Source organism: Castanea sativa, chromosome 5 (genome assembly GCF_040712315.1).
Source record: "Castanea sativa cultivar Marrone di Chiusa Pesio chromosome 5, ASM4071231v1".
Classification (NCBI taxonomy): Eukaryota; Viridiplantae; Streptophyta; class Magnoliopsida; order Fagales; family Fagaceae; genus Castanea; species Castanea sativa.
In genome coordinates this window covers 59,204,435-59,226,182 of record NC_134017.1, presented here as the reverse complement: position 1 = coordinate 59,226,182, position 21,748 = coordinate 59,204,435, and the positions used below count along the sequence as shown (strand labels likewise).

The window sequence follows — 21,748 nt, the reverse complement described above, 5'->3', positions numbered from 1 at the left end:
GTTGGTTCAATCAGAAACTGAATCCTTTTCTGGTTCTTTGATTATTCCAATTTTCAAAACCATAAGCATAAATTAATTATAACGGCATCAATCCGATCATTACTTCTATCTAGGTTAGACCAAGAAACTATAAACTAGTTTTGTTTCCAATTCACCAATCCATCTTATATATTTTTAAAACCATGCAACCATATGTTACATTTTACACAAAATCACACTTAACTTTTTAGTACAAATAGTTACAGAATTTGCTATTACTTTATAGATTTTTACTATTGAGTATTGACCCATGAGTTCGCTACTTATATGTGATAATTCCTTTTTGGTCAAACTATAGAAATATTTTAGTATTATCATTTTCACAAAATAGTAAAATATTCACCACAAAAGAAAGTTATATAAATTGGCGCCAAATGTGTCATGTCAATTTGGAGGGTGTTTTTGGTCGGATCAAAATCTAAAGTGGTTTCCATGCTGGGACCCATCTCAGATGTATTACCCTCTGCCTCATCTTTGGCTTATATATTGCCCACCACCTCGTCCCTTCACGCCCCCTCTTTTTCTCAGTCACTCCTCTCTCTCTCTCTCTCTGTCTCTCTCTCTCTCTCTCTCATACTTTTTCTTCTTCTTCTTCTTCTTCTTCTTTTATCACTTGCTCTTAGATTCTTTTTATCTTTGTAATACTAGATAGCCTTAATTTTGTCTTTTTCTTTCAGCCAAAGTACCTTACAATTGTAAGTTGTGTCCTTAACAGTTGAGACTGTTGGGGGTGTCTTTGGTTTGCCTTGGAATTAAGGGACAAGTGATACTCTACTCTACTACAATACAGCATGAAAGAGAGTGGCAGGAAACAAGGTGCACCTTCACCCTGTGCAGCATGCAAGCTTCTTAGGAGAAGGTGTGCTCAAGACTGTGTCTTTGCTCCTTATTTTCCTGCAGATGATCCCCAGAAATTTGCTAATGTGCACAAGGTGTTTGGTGCCAGCAACGTCAACAAAATGTTACAGGTTTCTAGCTAGCCTTTCATACTATAAACTCTCTCTTGGAAAAAGACTATAGGGGTTTTTTTTCTTTTTTCTTTTTTGAAAGCAACTTCTTAAACAAAGACTGAAAATTTTCTACAAAGACTAAACTTCAAAAAAAAAAATGGTTGAAAGCCCAAATAAATTTTTCTATGAAAATCTTATTATTTTCATAATAAAAATTTCCATAATTTGCACATCACATGTGGACCCACTTGCAACTTTTTCATTTTAATAAGATAGTATTTCTTGGTATTAGTTGAAATTGTTGTAAATTTTGTTTGTATGCGGTAATTTCATTATATTGATGGCTAAATATCGCAACTAGTTCACATTTGAAGTCATTCCTTCATACTCCTACATAGTGCATAACCCAAGAAAAAGTCTTCCCTACAAGAAAAGTAGACATCTTACCAGCCCTACTATTTTTTACTAATTCTTCAGGCGTACATAACTCCATATCTTTTGTTGGGGTTTATGAATTAGGTATGGCAAAGTTTATTACAATTTTATGACAAATTAATGCAGTTATATATGGTAATATTGAGTAAAAAAATATGTAATGTCTACCAATTATGTGTTTAGTACTCCAAGCGATCAACTGTGACAGTGATACTAGTCCTTTAAATATGAAGACTGTCGTACTAGTTTGCAACCAAATTGCGTGAAAGAAAGAATCCAGTTTGTGTGGTGCTTTTAGAAAATCTCACTAACTTATCATATATATTGTTTGTTCGAAAAAAAAGAAAAAAAAAGAAACCTTGATATTGTACCAAATCTTGATAAAAACTCTCTCTCTCTCTCTCACACACACACACACACAAATTGGGGTTTACTAATTCAGTGAGTCTTTTAGTTTTAGTTACTAATTTTTGTGTTTTTTTTTTTTTTTGGTGTATGGGTTGATTTTATGATTGTATTTTTTTAATTAGTGACTAAAACTATTTAAGAGTTCTCAATTATATTTTTTATTTTTTATAAAAATTTCCCTCAAGAAATTAGAAAAGAGTGATGCTCTCTCTCTCTCTCTCTCTCTCTTACTTTTTTGTCCAACATGGACCAAGCTTGACGGTTTGCTGGACGAGGCATCAAGGGCAAGGGCAGTTCAGCGACTTTGAGGAAAGATGTCTTCGGAATTAGGATCACTAATTGCTGAAACATATTTTTTATGAACAAAATAATTAAATTGTTATCTTTTGTCTTTTACATTATCTTTATACATATAATATAATTGATGTTTTCATATCACGTGAAGTTGTTTCTTATATAGTCTTGTTATTTTATTGAAAAACAACAGAACTAAATGTCAATCGGGCACGCCTTTTTTAGATCTGGGCCCCCTGTGGTTTCCAAATAATGTCTACCTCTTACATAATTTTTGTTAAAAAAAAAAAAAAAACTACCTAACAGAATATTGTTAAAAAAAAAACTAAAAGAAAGTCTGTATATATATATTCCACATGGAGAAAGAAAAAGAATTAAACCAAATTCTAGAAGTTGGGTATCATGTAACTGGTTTTCAAAAAGAAGCAAGCAAAGAAACTTTAGACTAGTTAGAATTTAGCTTTAACATGAATGATACATGGGCATATGCAAAAGACGAAAACAAGCTTTTTAAGAAACCAAGATGATATGATCATGACATATATGTATAATAGCTCTGGAAATCTTTTGGGCTTGGGTTGGGTTACACATAGATTCTATTGGATCCATGGCTAAGAGGAAATTTTTATTGTGAAACTTAATTAACAGGAATTGCCAGTGCACCAGCGAGGTGATGCAGTTAGTAGCATGGTTTATGAAGCAAATGCAAGGGTTCGTGACCCTGTGTATGGGTGTGTTGGTGCGATTTCCTCTCTACAGCAACAAATTGATGTGCTCCAGACCCAACTGGCTCTGGCTCAGGCTGAAGTGGTGCACTTGAGGGTGAGACAGACTGCATCAATGCCCAACCATGGGGTCGGGCCGGGTAGCCCAAGTAGTAGCGGCTCACCTTCATCAAGGCTCATGGGCTCACAAGTCAAGCCCATTTTTGACATGGATATGGTAGTGGATCAGGCCCATTTGGGAGAGTCAATGTGGTCATGCTAGTTTAATTTCTACTGGTCACGCCTCCTATCTCTAGATTAATTTTTGTCTCCCTGAGTTGGATTTAAATTTGATATAATTATTATACACCAGCAATAGTAAAGAAAAAAAAAAAAGTTATCTTATGAGATGGTCTTATGTAATGTCCCTCTCATAATATATGAATTCTACAAATGTGTAAAACCCACCAAATGTATCAGAGACACCCATGAAACCGTCTCAAGAAATACATTATGTATTGGTAGGGGTAATAGTGGTGGCGGCAGTGGCGGCGGCTGTGGCTGTGGCTGTGGCAGTGACAGGAGCAGTGGCGGAGGCCATTCGCCCGCTTTGGTTTGAAATGGGTGCTTATGATTAACTTATATATGTATATTGTAAATATAATTCAAGCTTATATATGTTTAGTAATTATATAGTGCGGACTTGTGATCAGATTATTACAATGAAATTTTCCATGTATTCTAAGTGATGCCTTGGGTATTAATAGCAAGGGAGTATAAATGGGTGGTATCTACTTTTAATTATTTCAGGGTTTTGCCGTTTTACCATGACATGCTTATTAGTTGTGGAGTACTTCTAGTTCATCCTAGCTCTCTCTCTCTCTTAAAGATTACTTTTTTTATTAATCTCAGTCAAAAGCTCCTGATGAACCTGCCACACTAATTAAATACATTTGAATTATTCTAGGAAAGAAAAAGGCAAAAGCATACCATTACATTAGATTACTTTGTGAATGTGAATTATAACATAAGGCTTTCAACATTTCAAATTTTCAACTTAAGAACAAGAAAGTTGAACTTTGATGAAGTTGGTATGAAAAGTCCTGAGTTTTCCCATGCCTTCAATAAGAATGTTATGTCCTGTTTCCTTCAATTTCGTCTGTGGAAAATGGTTTGATTGAGAGATATATTTTTAATCAGAGAGATTGGTTGGTTCTCTCTCTCTCTCTCTCTCTCCCCTTTTTTTCATTTATTTAATAATCAATGACAATAATTAATTTAATTTTTATTTATAATTTGATAGTTAGGAGTTGGGGCATTTGAATATGAGAAATTTCGATTATAAATATCAAAAAGTGTCAGTTGAGCTATAAAGGTCTCTATCTCTCTCTTATTTTATTCCGTGTCTTAATTTTCTTTAGAAAAAAGGCTTTTTTTTTTAATTAAAAAAAATCTAGAAAAAGGTAAATTCTCTAAGAAAAGCTTAAGCACGGAAATTTAGACTTTGCACCCTTTTAAAAATTTACAAGTTTACAAGGATCGGAAACTTTGAAGTGTTATTTAGAATAAATGCTACAAGGCATAGACCAAAGAAAACAAAGGAAAAATTGTACCAACTTTCCTTGAAGTTTATTAAAATTACACTCACCTCTACATTGTTTCGAATTGTACACAAGCCTCTCTTATTTTTCAAAAATAAATTATATTCACCTCTCTACAGCTTATCACTGTTAAAACCACTAACAAAAGTTGAAAAAAGATTATTATAATTTTTTTATATATATATATAAAAACCTTATAATACTAGCCTCCCATTTTAGCTTCCCACTCAAAAATTTCTAGAAGAGCATACCAAGTTAGAGAAAGGTGTGCACTCTATTATCTCACTACTACTTTGTCATATTTCTGAAGGATAATTATAGGTTTACATTATACTAGTAATGTAAATATTATATTATAGACTAAACAAATGTGTACAATAGTAAACATTTATTTGGTTTATAATGTAAATGTTACTTTACTAATACAATGTAAACCAAAAATTTTCCTTTTACTTAAACTTATTTTATTAAACTCATCACTAACTTTCTCTTTGGAATGCCTCGAACTAGCCCCATTGGGTCGTCTCCAACCTAAGAAGTAGGTTTTCCCTATTATGCATTTTGTTCATGTGTGAATCCTAGTACGTCGGACATATGTGCTAGTCAAAATCATTACATTTTTTTTTTCCCAGTTTTACCCACTTATAATTGGTGTCATTCGTAGGAAACCACAAACCAGAAGTTTCTACGAGTACTGAATTCACCAATTGAGGGACTACTTCATTAGCACTTGCGTGGGAGCATCGCAACAAGAATTATGGAGGCACTCGTCCCATTACAAAGACATTATGGATGAGGTGTGAACAAAATTTTGACAATCACTAGCTGAGTGGCTCTCCACAAGATGAGTGGCATGATCTTAAACTCTTTCATCCAATTAAAAATTGTGACTTCAAGTCACGATTTCAGTGCATTTCAAAAGTATAAGTAAAATTGTGTAATAAGGTAAAATCTTTCATTTTTTTTTTTTTTTCATATTTTTCTATCCTTCATAATTTTTTTTTATATTTAATTTTCTTATTTTTCCATCATCTCAACCAGTCAACACATACAAAACAGAAGGCGTGTGCATATATTAAACAATGAACACTTAGGCCCTCCGGTCTGGTTCAGTGGGATATTTGGCATTGGTGTTGATTACACTGGCTAAAAATGTAAAGAAGATTAGTTTAAAATGTCCAGCACAAGCAATATCGCATAAAATGAAGCAACCTTTTACAAGTTAAATACAAGAAATATTCCACCACACCTCTCCTTCAAACAAATTCCCAAGACAAGCACTCCACCTCCCTCTACTGCATCTCTTCATCCCAAGCTACTGTTGGAGAAACATAACCAAATAGAGAGTCTTTATTCTGCAGAAGCAATAGTAACAAATATGATATTTTTATTGTTTGGTATATTATTTTATATTATTTTGCTAAGTGATTGAAGACCTATTCCGTGTTTGGTTGCTAAAAATTTCAAATTCTGACAATTATAATTTACTTTAAATTCACAAAAGGTAGAAATTATAAATTAGGATTCCCAAAATTTGATATTTTTATTGTTTGGAATACATAAAATTTGAATATATACCGTATTTTTAAATATCAATATTCATAAATATAAATGTTAATTGATAAGCAATTTATTTTCTGAAATTAACAGTAGAAATTTTGTACTTAAAATTCTTTCAATTCGTGAGAATTGAGATGTCCATGAGAATAATAATCCAGGATAATTTTATTGGATGAACAAGCGAATTTTCATGAATATCTATATATATATATATATATATATATATAATTTTTCTTTTGAATCCCCATCTCAAATTTCCACCTCATTAGTAGGATTAACTAGCAAAATTATCAATTATCTAGCATTATCCACCAAATTTAGTCCAAGAGTAGAATATAAAGAGATGCATGATTTTGAAACAATGGCATTACTGCATTAGTAGACCTATTGCGATTAATTTTGCATCACCGCAACTGCTAGAAACATATGATTTTTTTAACCGAAAAAAGAAAGAAAGAAAAACTATAAGAATGTTTTTAGATTTGAATGGTGGTTGAAATTTTGGGCATAATTGTCTTTCCTAGGTGAGTAAGGTGGTCATCCTAAATAAAATGGACACATGAACATTTTTACATAAAATTATATCACAATTTAAAACTAATTTTAATTTCACTTATTATATTATGTATGATTACAGTCATGATTAGTTATTGTTGTTTTAGAATCTAGCTATTGAATTTCAGCACTCATGTGAAACATTAGCAAGTAAAAACTTAATTCGCTGAGGCTTCAATAAAAAGCAAACCTGAGAAACGATGAATTTAGACATCCTTGACAACAAGATCACCATTCACTAACTCTCTGTAAGCAGCCACAGGCCAAATGAAACCCCTGAAGAGCAAACTCGAAGCCAAAGGCACATCAATGATGATCTCCTTCTGGGTTGGCTTCTTGTCATCCCTTATAGCAATCAGGTAGCTCCGACCCACCCACCCGATCCACCCAGCAATGTACAGGAACAGAATCCCAGGAGTGATGAACTCACCCCAGTGCCTCTGGTCACCGCTCACAATCAAATGAGGAAGCCCATCAGACCCACAAAGCAAGCCCTGTTTTCCATAATTGTCGAACCTACGCTTTGTCTTTTCTACTGAGGCTTTGATAGCCAGAGCTGGTGCACTGTCGGGTGCGTAAAGCTTCAATGAGGACTCAAGTTTTTTGATTTGTTGCTTTTCACGTTTGGCGAATTGCTTGGAGTCTTTGCATGGGGTTAGACCCGCGATGTCAGCATTGGCTGGGAGTATTGGGGCTGAGACAAGGATGGAAGAGAGAGCTAGTGCAGCTGAGAAGGCCTTCAATGGTGAAGTGGTGATTTTCTCATCTTGGTTACTGTTTTGGGAGCTGCATACAATCGTAGGCCTTGATTTTGGGGTGGGGGAAGAGCTCAACTTTGGCTTCAAAATGGGTTTCGAGAGATTTGTGGGGATAGTGAGAGACATGTTTGTTTGGGTTATGCCTCTATGGAAGTGTTTGTTGTGCGGGAGATGGAAGGAGGTGATGATGAAGAGTGAAGCAAAGGGTGTGGAGAGAAGGTTTTTAGATTCTTTGAAGGATTAGGAGAGATTGGTGGTGGAGGGAAGAAGAGGAGGGAGGATAAGGTGGATGGAGTAAGAAGGCTGAGTTGGATGTCTGTAATTGGTTAGGGGTTATTTGGTTGTGGGCTCATTTAGATTCTCTCTCTATCTATCTTGGAAATTAAAGTTTTGATTGGATAAGAGAAGTGCTAGCTTGCCTTTGGTGCACAATTCTTTCCACCAAGTTTTTGAGTCAATGTTAAACAATTATTTATGTACTTGTTGATAATGGAATGAACTTCAAGTCAAGAATTAATGTTAAATTATCCATTATTTCAAAAGTTTAAGTTATTAAAAAATAATAAATTTAATTAAATTCAAACTCTTTTTTAATAGATGAGACTTAACTCGCAAGATTTTAAATAAAAGTAGAGTGAAGGAGACAATGATAGAACTCAAAATCTCCTACTTTGATACTATATTAAATTAACGATTCTCCTCAAAACTTAAACTATTAGAAAATAATAATTTTAATCATTTAACTACATACTTCTTACAGATAATGTATTACTAGTCACAAACACACGCAACGCGTGAGAATAAATAATTATTTTTTAATTTTACAATAATATATATTTTGCTCTCTAAAATTTTTTGAAGATAATTTGTTCTCCCTAAAAATTAAACAATTTTTACTCAGTCCAATTAGGTCTACTTCGATTCAATTCGGTCTACACGATCAATGTTGGTCCCCTTCGGTCCATTTTGGACTAATTGGGCCTTAAATTTATTCTTTTTTGTAGGTTGACTTTTTAAGTTTAGCTGAAAATTTCATTTTTTTTTTCATTAATTGTTGAGTTGAAAAGTATGAAATTTTTTTATATTTGGGCTAAACTCTTTAGTTTTGAGTTAAAAAATACAAAAGAAAAAAGACATTAGAAATTAGACATATGAGCAATAAAAATGAAATAAAATTGGTAAATATTCAAAAGTCCTGTTCGGTCCACATTGGTTTTATTCTGTCCTATTTGGTCTATTCTGTCCTCTTCGGTTCATTTTAGTCCTATTTAGTTCATTCGGTCCATATTGGTCTTTTCCGGTCCATTCTGTCCACTTTTGTCCACTTCAATCCTATTAGACCATTCAGTCCGATTTAGTCCTATTCGGTCCATTCTATTCAATTTTGTTAAATTTGGCCCTCATTATGGTCATATTCAGTCCATTCTATCCACTTCGGTCCTATTCAGCCAACATTGGTTCTATTCAGTCCACTTCAATCCTATTCGGTCCAATTTGGTCCTAGTTGGTCCATTATGTCCACTTTCGTCCTAATCTGTCCATTCATTCTTATTCAGTCTTATTCGGTCCACTTTCGTCCTGTATAGTCCACATTAGTCTATTCTGTCTTTTTCAGTCCTATACGGCCACTTTGTCCTATTCAGTCCTGCAAGGTCTCGGTCCACCTTGTTCCCATTCAGTCCTATTCGGTCCACCTCGTTCCATTTGGTCCAATTCGATCCATTTGTGTCCACTTTAGTTTAATTTAGTATACTTACATTGAGGGAAAAGACATGTTTGGGTTGTAGGCACCTATTATAAATCCAAATGTGATGTAGGACATGATTTACTATTTAATTATTATAATTTATTATCTTTTGTATTTTTTTTTAATGTAAAAAACGTTATTTTAGGTTTAGGTGATTTATTTCCTTGTTTTTAGGTGCATTTAATACATTTTAGGTCAAATTTGGTTCCTATTATAGTTAGGTATTAATTAGAAGTTATTTTAGAAAATATTTTCTTATCTATCAAGTTTTATGGAGCCATTAAATGAGCCCTTAAGTCTGTACACGTTTTTTGGGAACAATTATTCTATTAATAAAATTTAAACTTTTGTCTTCTTATTTTCTGGTGGATTCCAAACCATTTCTCCTTGTGGATTCAAGGAACCCTTATGGATTCGAGGTTATTTTCAAAAGCAAATGTGTTTTGTTTCTTATTTTTTGGAAGTAGACATATTTTACTTCTTGACTCTTCCTCATCTCGCATCAAAATGTATTAAAAGATATATATAGATCTCAAAATCATAATATCTTGAATTTTAAGCATATCATTTATTGTTACTACACTTTTCTTGAACTAGATCAACTTAACATTTCAGTCCACTTTGGTCTAACTAAATTTAAGTGAATGTCTTTCTAACATGCAGGCTATTGATAAACAAATCTAATCTTTAAGTTTGTTATTCATTTGTTTTAATGTCATTACTTTTAAATGAATTGCATGAGGTTGATTATATTTTCAAGCAAAGTTGATTATATCTTCAAGAAAAACAAACAGATATATATATATATATATGCATGCGCGTGTGTATAATTTTTATGTACTAAATTATTCAGACTCTTCATTTTCTTAAAAGAGATTATTATATATGATAATTAAAACTCATAAAAACTTATATTGGATATGTACAATTTATTCTCTAAAACTTATATTGAAATGGTCCATATTCAAATTATTTTTATTATGCATTATATTTTCCTAGTTTTCATTTTTGGTACAATTAAAAATTTTAAGTTTCAAAGTTATTATTGAAATTCACATTCTCTTAAAAGAAATAATTATGATAATCAAAGCTTATCATATAATTACAATTGATATTACTCAAATAATTGATAATACTATCAATCCAAACTTGTATTTTCTATTCTTAAGTAGGTACACTAAATTGGATAGAAGTGATCTGAAATAGACAGAATGGACCAAATTGGATCAAAATGGACTGAAGTAGACCAAATGGAACTTATTTGATGGAATGGACTAACTCAGACCAAACATGACTAAATTGAACGAAGTAGATCAAAATAGATCTAGTGAACCAAATGGACTGAACTGGACTGAATAGACCAAATTAGATTGAATTGACTGAATGGACCTAATTGGACTGAGTGGGCCGAAATAGAATGAATTGGACTGAAGTAGACCGAACTGGACCAAAAAGATGAAGTGGACTGAAATAGACCTAATGTTGATCTTTAATTAGCATAACCAAGATTGTGTTTTGTTATAAATTCAAATTCTTACTTTAAAATTATATATGATTTCATATAATTTGTAATAAGTTATCATTTTTTATGAGATTGTAAATAATTTGACATCCACTATAAAATAGACTATCTTTTATTTCAAAGTAAATATAGAGAACTCTAGTTTAAGCATATAGGGTACCAAAGATAAATTGAAATGGGAAAATAAAAGGTTTGTTGAGTGGCATTAAAGACTATCTCTATTTTTTTGGCTAAATAAAGAGAAATTAGATTTAAAATGAATTATAAACCCGGTTTAAAATATTAGTATCGCTATTTTCGTGTGTGTTCTAATAAGTATTATTGTTTACTAAAAAAAAAAAAGGGATGTTTATCCCACATTGGTTGTGTGTGTCTAGTGTCCGCTATTTATAACCTCAATCCACAACTGCAAAAGTTAGACCATTTTATAGTTGTACTTTGGTTATGTAATGTATTATAAACCCAGTTTAAAACACTAGTATTACTACTTTCGTGTGTGTTCTAATAAGTATTACTATTTACTAAAAAAAAATAGAAATGTTTATCCCACATTGGTTGTATGTGTCTAGTGTTCGCTGTTTATAATCTCAGTCTACAACTATAAAGGTTAGGCATTTTTGTAGTTGTAATATATTATAAATCCGGTTTAAAATACTAGCATTATTATTTTCGTGTGTGTTCTAATAAATATTACTGTGAAAACTCAATTAGTATTAAAACACCAAAACTTGTTTAGACTCCCAATTTTAAAATTACGATTAGATTGTTTTTTAGTCTAACTTATCTAAGTGCGGAATAAGAGTAAAATAAGCGCAATAAACTGGTAACACTACTCTAAGGCATATGCAACCATAATGAGCAATAAAATTAACACTTAAAAAGTAGGGAAGAGAGATGCAAATATAAAATAACACCCAGACGTATTATTGAAGAGAAAACTGAAAACTTGGCAAAAAACCTCTTCGCGACCCTCTAAGTAGAAATCGATCCACTAGTGAATAATTTGGAGTACATGAATATCAAAAAGACCTTTCAAACCTAATTTAACCAATGTACTTGATCCCTCAAAGCTCCTACTACCAACGGACTTCTCGGAGTCTTGTCTTCACTAGCTTTTCGAATCCCGCAATTCAGCCCGATTGCATCTACCACTCAATGGCTTCTTCCAATGTTTCCCAAAGGCACCAAAACTTCTCTCAACACTTAGAATGGGTGAGGTAAGTGTTTGGGCAAAAAACCTCTCAAGGATGTATAGATGGAGAGGTAGGAGTAGAGGAAAACTAAGAGAAATTGTGTAGATGATTGTGAGTATGACAATCCCTAACTCTTGAGTGTTTTGCTAGAGTTTTCTCTCTAAAAAGAACTCCTTACAATTTCGTAGGTAATGAGAGTATATATAGTGTGGGTAAAGAATTTGGTAAAGTACTTTTCATTTTTGCCAAACAGAGAGTTTCACGGGTACTTCACGAGATGACCTATCTTGTGAAGTACTCGCGAATTGGATAGGCTAGCATAACTCTTCAGCTTCTAGTCATGTGCTTCACATGTGGTCTTTTTGTGGATTGCTTTACTCGTGAGCTTCTCTCGAGCTAGTCACGAACTGCACTGATCTTCTTTTGTAAGCTTGATTCTTCACTAATATCTTACACTCATCCCTTACAATTAAATCCACATAAATACAGGAAAATGATTGAATGAATTACAACCAAATTTGACATAGAATTAAGGCCAACAAAAGCTAGTTGAAAATCAAAACTTTACATACTGTTTACTAAGAAAAAAAATTTAAAATGGCCCCTTAGAGACTAGGCCTTAGGTAGAACTAGAGGCAGTAAGTGGCCCAGGATCATAAGAACTTAAATTGCTCCTTGAATCCTTACTCTTCCATCTGAGTTTGAGCTATCTCCCTTCTCTCTCTCTAATAAACCATTTTGCTTCATCAACTAGGTACCACTTTGCTGCTAAGCCTTTTTTGTCTTTTTTTGGTTTGTTTTTAAGATTAGTAGTCTCACCACAACAGCAGTAGCATCAACAACACAGAGAGAGAGAGAGAGAGAGATTTGAAAGAATATCTCTTCTAACCAAAATCATGTGGAGGTCCAAGAGGTGTGAAGAGATTCCAATATTTTATTTTTATTTTTTGCTAAAAGATGAGAGATCGATCTTGTTGCAAACCTTAAGAATCTCATCTAACTAAAAACAACATACACACCACTATTAGTGTGCTTAATTTTTTTTTTTCTAATATGTAATAATTTTTAGTATAAATAGCCTAATAAATTTCAACTTAATGGTTGTTTTTATACATAGTTTACAAATGTAGAAGGATTATGAGTATATATTATGATTTTTTATTTAAAAATATAATGCGAATAAAAAACAAATACACATAAACATAAACATGTATATATGTTTTTATTTTGAGCCCACAAATAGATTTGTCATGATTTAAAATAAGAATAAGAAAACATGAAAATTAAAATGTCAACATTTAAACTTATTCGGCTGATTATACTTTTTCCTCATTTGTTTTGAACATACAAATAACATTTTAATTATAACGTGATGGTTACTCTACAAGTACAAGTTGTTGTGAGGTAGAGGGTCAAGAGCCAAGGCTTAAGTCTCCAAGGAGTTTTACACATATATACACTTAGCTTAAGTTAGAGTATAATTCTATCTTAGATTAAAAAAAAAAAAAAAACTTATATATTTATCTATGCCACAACTCTCTCGAAATTACCATTTATTGCCTTATAACTACTACTGTAGGAAGATACCAAAGTATTGATCTATATTTTCCAAAAATATTATAAGCTTTACCTAAGAAAAAAACAAATCGTTATGCAACTGTGTTTGTTAAGTTGAGAATATGTACAGAAAGTCTAATTTAACAGTTTCTCTAAAGTCTGGCAGGTCCTCAGAAATTTTGGTCTCTAAATAGGGAAACTGGTAATTAGCCAACTGTGTGAATTTGCCAAGATGATAAAATCTAAAGATAATTCTAACGCGGCTTTTGGGTGTTATTGGAATCGGCACATTATTAATTTTTCACTAATAAACTATGTTATTACGAATAAAGCATTTATGGCTTAAATTTTTGAAGATGACCCTAAAAGTCTTGGTATCTTTTCATTAACTTTTATTGGTCCATTGTTAATATCCACCATGAATTTTTGTTTTGTTTTGTTGAGAGAACACTATTGTGAACTAAATAGTAGTATTGCTCTTATTATTATTATTTGGTGACATTTTCAATAACATATTTGTCCATTTTTTGTAGAATCCAATGATTTTCATTTCATTTGACAAATTTAGTTAATTTTGATAGGAAGTACTATAATAACACATGATACGGTTGCCAACTTACATCTATTATCATATCTAAGATTATAAGTGGCTTTGAGCTAACTATATGCTCTTCATAATATTATTATTCTTAAAGTATAAGAATATGAATTAACATGAAAAAAATTTCGTATATATATATATATATATATTGTTTATGTTTAAATAAAAATAGCATATTATATTAATACTTATGTTTATGTTTATGCTTATGTCTATGAAGTTTTTAGTTGAGCATTATATTCTAAAAATTTATTATTATTTTTGTGATGCCCCAAACTGATTTGATATTTATGAGTGTATGTTATTTGGGTGTATCTTGAGTTCCACGTTAGTATATACTTTAGTGATATAAACTTTCTTAACAACTACAAATAGTCTCAATTTTCCTTCTAAAAAAACAAATAGTCTCAATTGTGACTATATTTATCCTTTTGGGATATAAGAGTAGATGTGGCTAATGTTTTACCTTAAGTCATTACAAATATTATTAAAGTCGGCCTAGTAACCTGCATGGGCTCAAAGAAACCACCCCAAAATGTGAGCCCGGATGAGATCGTTCTTTCGGAGTAAAAGTGTAGATATGGTTAATGCTTTTTTCTTGAGTTGTTACAATTTTATATGTTTGTACACTTTTTTAAGAGTTTTAAAATTATATGACAAATAAATAGTAAGTTAGAATTCATTAGGCTAGCTAGCTATTTGTAAAAGAAAACTAAATATGGTCATTAGATGCATTTTATAATTCATATTTAAGCTAAATATGGCCATTATTATTATTTGTTAACTCTTTAAAAAGCCTTTGAAGAATATTCTTTTGAAGAAAATGCAAATTGTTCATGCTTGTGAATTTTATTATAGGAAACAAAATATTATTTTACGTAGTAACTTAATTTTTCTTATTGTGATGCAATAAATTACAATTTAAGATTTTTAATTATAGTTTTAGAAAAATTTTATTCTTGAATTATCTTACTCAATTTAAATTCAAAAATAATATTCTCCCTTTTAAATGATAATATTCTTTAAAATAAATAATTTTTTTTTTAAAATTAAAATTTCAATATGCTATAGAATTATTATATTTAACGAAGAAATAAGTCTTATTGAAAATTTTTATTTGAGAAGAGTTCTTATTGAAAGTGATGTCACATTTTGTAAGTGCACAATTGCACCTGGACCCGAAGACAATTATGGGTTCAGGCCCAATGAGCCTTAAACAATAAAATTTGTAGAGTGTGGGCTGGAAATCTAGGTTAGAGGTACTGAGAACTTGATAACAGGCTAAGAGTTACTAACGCTTGTAAATAACAAATGGTAATTGCAAATAGACCTCCTCGGACGTGAGCCGATGACTACTTCTATATTATTTCTCTTTCTTTCTTAAAGGTTACAATTCTTCTTTTTCTTCTTTTTTTCTTGGACCACCCTTTTCTTTGGCGTTCATCCCCCTTAAATACTTCTTTCCTGATGCTTTATCCACGTGTTGCTCCAACCCCCTACCCCCTAGATATTTCTTTTCTTAGTGCCTTTGAATAGTGACCAGAAGTTTCAGTTCTACTGTTTAGGGGTCACTTCCCCATTAATGCGGCCAGGGAGGTAGGTGCAGAGTCTTTAATGTGGAGGTGGCAGCCTTTTCTTTTGGTATTTTTCTAGCACCGGTGTACCTCGAAGGTTCAGGGTTTCTCCCCTTTAACCAACAGTCTTTCCGGAATATTGCCTTGACCTTCATAGTGAAGTTTCGAGTTCTCCTGGGTTTAACCGAGGAGAAACTTACCCTCGGATGTGTCCTCGGACCCTCGGCGTATGGACCGATTCGCAGTACTAACAGATTCTTAGCTTAAGAGCAGTTCGGCACTCCTTGCTACAGTCCAAAGGCCCATATGCCCCCTTGGGTCTTTTTACTCCCCACACATTTAATATAAAAATAACAAAACTCTCAATTGTTGCAATGAGTGATAAAATACTTGCATCCAAATTAAGAAATTGATTTGACATATAAATTAGACTTTATATATATATATATCATAACAAAATAAAATTTAATTAGAAAATATTTTTTAAGAAAGAAAATAAAAAAATATAAGTACACACACAATGAATGTGTTATGTTGATATTTTTAGACCTAAGTTTTATCGTAGGTATATAAAAAAGTGTAAGATTATTTTATTTTTATTGTGTATATCTTGAGGCATTTCTAGAGATGAGGTTTGTCAAGAAATTCAAGGAGAGAGAAGGTTGAAGGCTCTCTTTTAAGTAAGAACCCTAGTACACTTCTTCTCTCAATTATCTTCTTTAAATCTAATGCCTATGTAGAAAAATTTATCAAGCAAAATTAAAGTCAATTCTCTACAAAATTTGACATTCACTCTAAAATAGACTATCTCAATTTCAAAGCAAATAGAGAGTACCCTAGTATGAAAATATATGATGTACCAAAGATAATTTGGAAAAAAAAAAAAGTTAATTGAGGAGTGGTACCAAAAAGAAGGTATGGTAAAAATATTTAAAGTAGGATTTCCCATTTTGAGGGGTTAAATTGGCATTTGAAAATTGCAAAAACGACGCTGTTTTAGTCAACCCGCTTATTCCTCCATCTGAGCTATTCTCTCTCTCTCTCTCTCTCTCAAAGCCTTCAACACTTTTGCTGCATCTACCAGGTAACCCACTTCGCTGTTTTCTTCAATGGGTTTCTCTCTTTTTTTTTTTTTTTTTTTCGGTTTCTTTTTTAGTGCTTGATTACAGAGAATTCACTGTAATTGATACTTTTATCCTTTGGGTATTGCTGTTTTCTTTTTATTATGGAAGAGAAAGTGTTTTTTTTTTTGGGGGTCTGTTTTATGAACACAAAATTGTAGCTTTTGCACATGGTTTGTTTGGATTGTATGTGATATGAATGGAGCAAGAGCAAAGTTTTCATTTTGGTCCCCTTTGACCTTTCTTGCTATATGGGGTTGTTTTCTTTTTCTTTTAATTTAGTAATTTGGCAGAGTTTCTTGAATTTCATGAACAAATTTATGGGCTTTTTATTTTTTATGACCAAATTTAAGTTCATATGTATGATTGTCTTTAACTCTTCATATAATACCCAAGTGTCCGAAAATAGATTGTTAATGTTGTATGATGCACTTGCACTTGAAGAATAAAACGTATTTGATGCATAGTTTTTTTTTTCCCAGGAGGATAGGATAATAGGGAAAAATGTCTAAGTCTTGCAAAGGTCTAGCAGGGGAGCTGGTGAAGTGCCTCAGTGAATCTGATTGCATGAAGGTTTTCAATTTCATATATCTGTCATGCTTGAGGCCTTTAAATAATGATTCGGGAATGTATTTATGAAATGCAGATTTATGGAAAAATATGAAATGCATAAAAATATGTACTTACTAAAAAAAAGAAAAAGAAATGCATAGAAATATGTGTATAAATGATTTGATTTGATTTGATCATTATAAGATTGGTGCTATATGTATTGACTACAGGTTCAGAATCGATCGTTCAGGGAATGTGTTAGAGAGCAGAGCCCGGCAATTTCAACGGAGTGTGTGGGACTTAGGGAAACATATTTATTTTGCAAGAGAGGCCAGGAATGTTATCTTCTCTTCATTCTTAATACTTTATTTTCTTTTTCTTGTATCTCTTTTCACATGCCTGCATTGTCTTTTCTGTATCTTGGTTATTGAAAATCCGCTAGCTTGAGAAGTTAATTTTTCTAGTCTTGAATGCAAGAACTTAGGATGGCATATCAAAATTTGAATGATGGCTTAAAAAACTTGCATGAATTAGGCCAATCAAATGGATTATAAGTATAAGAGTTGTACGTGTTTCTTTCCATGTGCAGGGGCAGATCTGAAATATTATGAAAAGTTATTTTTAAAATTGTATATGGTATTAGACTTCTAAAATTTCCAATGGTATTAAGAGTTTATTTTATTTTATTGGGTTTTACTTTGTTAGTTTAAGACTCCTCTAAATATACCTAACATATGGAATTCTTGTAGAAATCTCATCACATCCACCTTAATCAGACCCTGACATTGTTGCCAGTGTTCTATAGTGAAACTATCTGGGCTCAGAGCCTTACAAACTTCTCCCTCCTTAAATTGTCTTTCCAACAATGCTCCATGCCCCTCCTAAAGAATTGCAGATTCAATATCATCCACTTTTGGTCTCCAATTGGAGTACTTATAGTAGGTCCTATAAAAACCGATAATTCCCATTTTTGAGTCTTTGACATCCTCCTCCTCTCTCAACAAATTTGAACTCCTATGGGAGTTTGCCATCCTATGCAAAGATTGTGTTTCTGTTCCCCTATGTTAACCATAAAACCCTTGATTTTTGTCTCCTGCTCGTGTCCTCCATTAGAGTGAGTTTTCCTATCTCCTTCAAGTCATTTGTACTCATCCCCTCCTCCTCTGATGGGCCCCACTCCTTTGCATCCAGTTTTGACAGCTCAGTCAATGCCCTTCCTTTATTAAAACCTAATGTCCCTAAAGCTCTTCTTGTTCCATTTCTTGAAGTTTTCCTTCAAATGCAATAACTTTTTTTTGATGGAATTCAGCTAGCTGTTCCCATTACTCCCTAACTTGATTAGTAAAACCTGGGGCTTGGATCCACATAATCTCAATTCAAAATAGGGTTCTGCCTTTCCTGAAACCCCAACAATCCTGGAGGATTGAATGATGATTTAAGATCGGCCTAGGCAGTAGTATTTAAGCTACATTAGGACAGTGCTCTATCCATTCCATTGATGCTAAGAAATGATCTACGTCTCTTGATTGGTGGTGCTATTTGAACTAGCATTATCAACAGTAAAGGTGAAAATGAAATCAATATTCCACTCTAACAAATTTAACTCAATATTTCTACCAATGGCATCTTCCATGTGGTCATCCCAAGACAAAAGTTCACAATTCTTTTATGTAACTTCTAATCATCATCTATGAAAATTCCAATTGAAGCTTCTTCTACCTATTAGCCATGTTATTGGGCATAATGAAGAGGGATGTAAAACATATAGGTAAGTTAGACAATGTACTTTTGATAAGTGTGGGTTGATCCCCTTTTTTTTGATAGGTAATCAGTGAACTATTATTAATGAAAAAAATAAGGAAGAGTACAAGTTGTTCATGATAATGAACAAGAAGAAAAGGATAAAACAAATAGCAAAAAAGAGGGACGTCTTATCAGTGTCTTCAAAGGAACGGCTATTTTTTTCAACCAAACAATCCACATTAAGCAACCTGGAATCAAATTCCAAATGTTCGAATTATGCTTCCCAAGCCATTGATGCCAACAAAATAACAATCCCGCCACTGATCCTGGCATAACCCAATGTATGCCAAAAGCCTGACGCATATAAGTCCATAAGGTATTTGTAACAAGACAATGAAGAAGAAGGTGGTCCACTGACTCCCCATCACAACACATGCAACACTGATTTTCTAGAGAGCGACCCCTTAGTATGAGATTATCCAAAGTGAGAATCCGATCATGAGCAGCTGTATACAAAAAGAAAGCCACTCGTTTGAGAACCTTTGGTTTCCAAACACCCTTCCAACGAAACAAAGAATTCGGAGTACCCAATCTAATCCTTTCCACCCAGCCATCCCTCACTCCATTTTTCTAATGATACCATCCATTCCATATTAACCTCGGTGTAAATGAGGCCCCCAAGGTAGTCCCAAGTAAGTCATGGGTAATGAACCAACCCTACATCCTCATGTCATCCCTAATCTCTCATCATCAATCACGGATCCTACATGCACAAGCTCACTCGTGCTTAGGTTTTCTTTTAATCTCATCACCAGCTTAGAGAACATCAAAATTTCTCTCATTTTTATTATTTGCTCTGTCTCTGCCACCCAAAAGATTATTTGTCATCTGCAAAGAGAGAATGAGATATAGACAAGGCATCAGCATTACTCCCCTTGACTTTGAACCCCATCATATGGCCTTCCTCCACTGCCCTCCCAACCATATCGCTAAGTACCTTAATAATTAGAATGAAGAGGAGAGAATAAAGGATTCCCTTGACATATTCCTCTTGAAAACTCAAAAAAAAAAAAAAAAAAAAACCCTTGAGGGCTGCCATTATTGAGAATAGAAATTCTGAAAATTGAAAATTATTTCCATTTCAACACAAAGCATGCTGTAAAATTACCTTTTACATCGGTAGTCAAAGCATAGCAATTTCAAGGTGAAAACAAGCCTAAAGGCTTTGATACCAATATTAAATTTCTAGTAAAAGCTTCATTTGCATTAAGAGAATTGAGTTCTCACATAGGATCTTTGGCAGCTTGTTTTACAAGCCTCTACACCATGACCTAGTGAATCCTTTGCACCACAAACTAAACCTTTTCCGTTTATGAGAGGCTATTGGAGTCTCTCAATTAATTCCACCCTTCAAGATCTTAGGTACTAATGATGGCCACCCTTAAGAGTATTTGGAAAGAGAGAGAAGACATGTTTTTCTAAGCAGTATTCAAGTGGTGATATTTATGTTCTTGGCTCAAGTGGAGAGAGTAGAAATCAGTGGTCAGAGTTTACTTCCAAATTGGCTTGGAGGGAAATTCCTCCTACCGCAATTTGATGACGCAAACAATCATTCACGTGTACTTTAGTCACACAATCTGTTTAATGAGTCATTTGATTTAATAAACATTGATAGCTTACTGAATTACCAATGGGTTAGAGGAGATTTCTTCAAATTGGTTTGTAATAAAACTGTCCTAAACCCATTGTTGTTGTTGGCTTGAAAAAAATCTGATCTTTAAACTGTAAAAAGAAATACAAATTAGCTTCTAGGAGAAGATTTAAAAAGTTAACAATTATTAGTGCCTAAAGGAGGACACCAAAAAGAGTATTTAAGAGCCCATTTACCAAGCTCATGGGTTGCTCTGTAAGCATCTCTAAGAAACCCACCAGACCCAACAACTAACAAACCAGGGGAAGTGTATGAGGCAAGTACTGAGATTTTCCAGTTTGCACAATTATCTTTGGAGTTGAGCATAAATCCATAGTATATACCGTGGAGAAGTTGAGTAATTATATGGCTCTTTTTATAACATAATAAATTCTTTCTTTAATAATTATGAAATCAGTTGTGACTTGTGAGATTTTATTGCTATATTTTCTCCCCTTTTTTCCAGGTTGACATGAGATCCAGGATTCGCGGAAATAAGGGCTACTAAATTGTGGGCATGGTCTTTTGATTCCTGAAAATAAGGGCTGCTGAATGGTGTGCATACTCTTTTCCAAATTGTGAAGAGACACATGAAATTAGTAAACACCTGATGCTCTTGCATGTTTGAACAAAGAGCCTGTGGCACCTAGGCATGCAATTTTTTATTTTTTTTTTAATTTAAATTGTTTTTTGCTGAATAAATTATGTTTGCAATTAGTTGAGAACTATTTGAACTGTCATAAGATGGATGTGGAAAGTATCAGATGCTATGTGGTGTGATTTTGGTTGCAATTCCAGTAAATAGACTAGAATTTTTGTAAGACATGAAAGGGTTCAAGAACTATTTTATTTGTTTTGTATAGTATGATCTCCATGCGTGCTCAGAAGGGGAGCTAAACTGTAATAATCCAAATAATGAAGTGTATATCTTGTTTGCTTCTATATCAAGGGGGGGAAAAGAAAAAAGAGTTAAATACATGTTGCCAAGAGTCTTGTAACTCAATTGACATTTCTTGATGTTTTCAATGAAAATGTCGAGGGTTTAAATCCCACCTTCTCCAGCAATTGCAATTATATATATATATATATATATATATATATATATATATATATATATATATATATATATATATATTAAAGAGAG

At 32.8% G+C, this 21,748-nt stretch overlaps 3 protein-coding genes across 4 annotated transcripts; 2 read left to right on the top strand and 1 right to left on the bottom strand.

Moving 5' to 3' along the window:
* The first annotated feature begins 554 nt into the window (after window positions 1-554).
* Window positions 555-3,540, top strand: LOC142634400 (LOB domain-containing protein 4). Its single transcript, XM_075808688.1, has 2 exons — window positions 555-1,007; window positions 2,775-3,540. The coding sequence occupies exons 1-2, from the start codon at window positions 831-833 to the stop codon at window positions 3,111-3,113; spliced, it is 516 nt and encodes a 171-aa protein (XP_075664803.1). The 5' UTR covers window positions 555-830; the 3' UTR covers window positions 3,114-3,540.
* A 2,066-nt stretch (window positions 3,541-5,606) lies between these two features.
* Window positions 5,607-7,659, bottom strand: LOC142634399 (photosystem I reaction center subunit III, chloroplastic). 2 transcript variants are annotated; one of them, XM_075808686.1, is made up of 2 exons: window positions 6,737-7,659; window positions 5,607-5,749 (listed from the first exon to the last, which is right to left on the bottom strand). In XM_075808686.1, the coding sequence occupies exon 1, from the start codon at window positions 7,428-7,430 to the stop codon at window positions 6,753-6,755; it is 678 nt and encodes a 225-aa protein (XP_075664801.1). In that variant the 5' UTR covers window positions 7,431-7,659; the 3' UTR covers window positions 5,607-5,749; window positions 6,737-6,752. The 2 variants fall into 2 exon arrangements, with proteins under 2 accessions (XP_075664801.1, XP_075664802.1); XM_075808687.1 differs by having other exon boundaries at window positions 5,607-5,786; window positions 6,737-7,614.
* Window positions 7,660-16,459: 8,800 nt separating this feature from the next.
* On the top strand, window positions 16,460-21,466 carry LOC142637487 (uncharacterized). Its single transcript, XM_075811762.1, has 4 exons — window positions 16,460-16,582; window positions 17,102-17,192; window positions 17,402-17,507; window positions 21,072-21,466. The coding sequence occupies exons 2-4, from the start codon at window positions 17,124-17,126 to the stop codon at window positions 21,110-21,112; spliced, it is 216 nt and encodes a 71-aa protein (XP_075667877.1). The 5' UTR covers window positions 16,460-16,582; window positions 17,102-17,123; the 3' UTR covers window positions 21,113-21,466.
* The last annotated feature ends 282 nt before the right edge of the window (window positions 21,467-21,748 follow it).

Bases quoted from the DNA above. Each gene is read 5' to 3' on its own strand.
- LOC142634400 (XM_075808688.1), top strand. From the start codon at position 831: ATGAAAGAGAGTGGCAGGAAACAAGGTGCACCTTCACCCTGTGCAGCA. The intron at 1,008-2,774 runs GTTTCTAGCTAG...CTTAATTAACAG, and splicing joins ACGTCAACAAAATGTTACAG to GAATTGCCAGTGCACCAGCG.
- LOC142634399 (XM_075808686.1), bottom strand. From the start codon at position 7,430: ATGTCTCTCACTATCCCCACAAATCTCTCGAAACCCATTTTGAAGCCA.
- LOC142637487 (XM_075811762.1), top strand. From the start codon at position 17,124: ATGTCTAAGTCTTGCAAAGGTCTAGCAGGGGAGCTGGTGAAGTGCCTC. The intron at 17,193-17,401 runs GTTTTCAATTTC...TATTGACTACAG, and splicing joins GTGAATCTGATTGCATGAAG to GTTCAGAATCGATCGTTCAG. The intron at 17,508-21,071 runs AATGTTATCTTC...CTTTTTTCCAGG, and splicing joins ATTTTGCAAGAGAGGCCAGG to TTGACATGAGATCCAGGATT.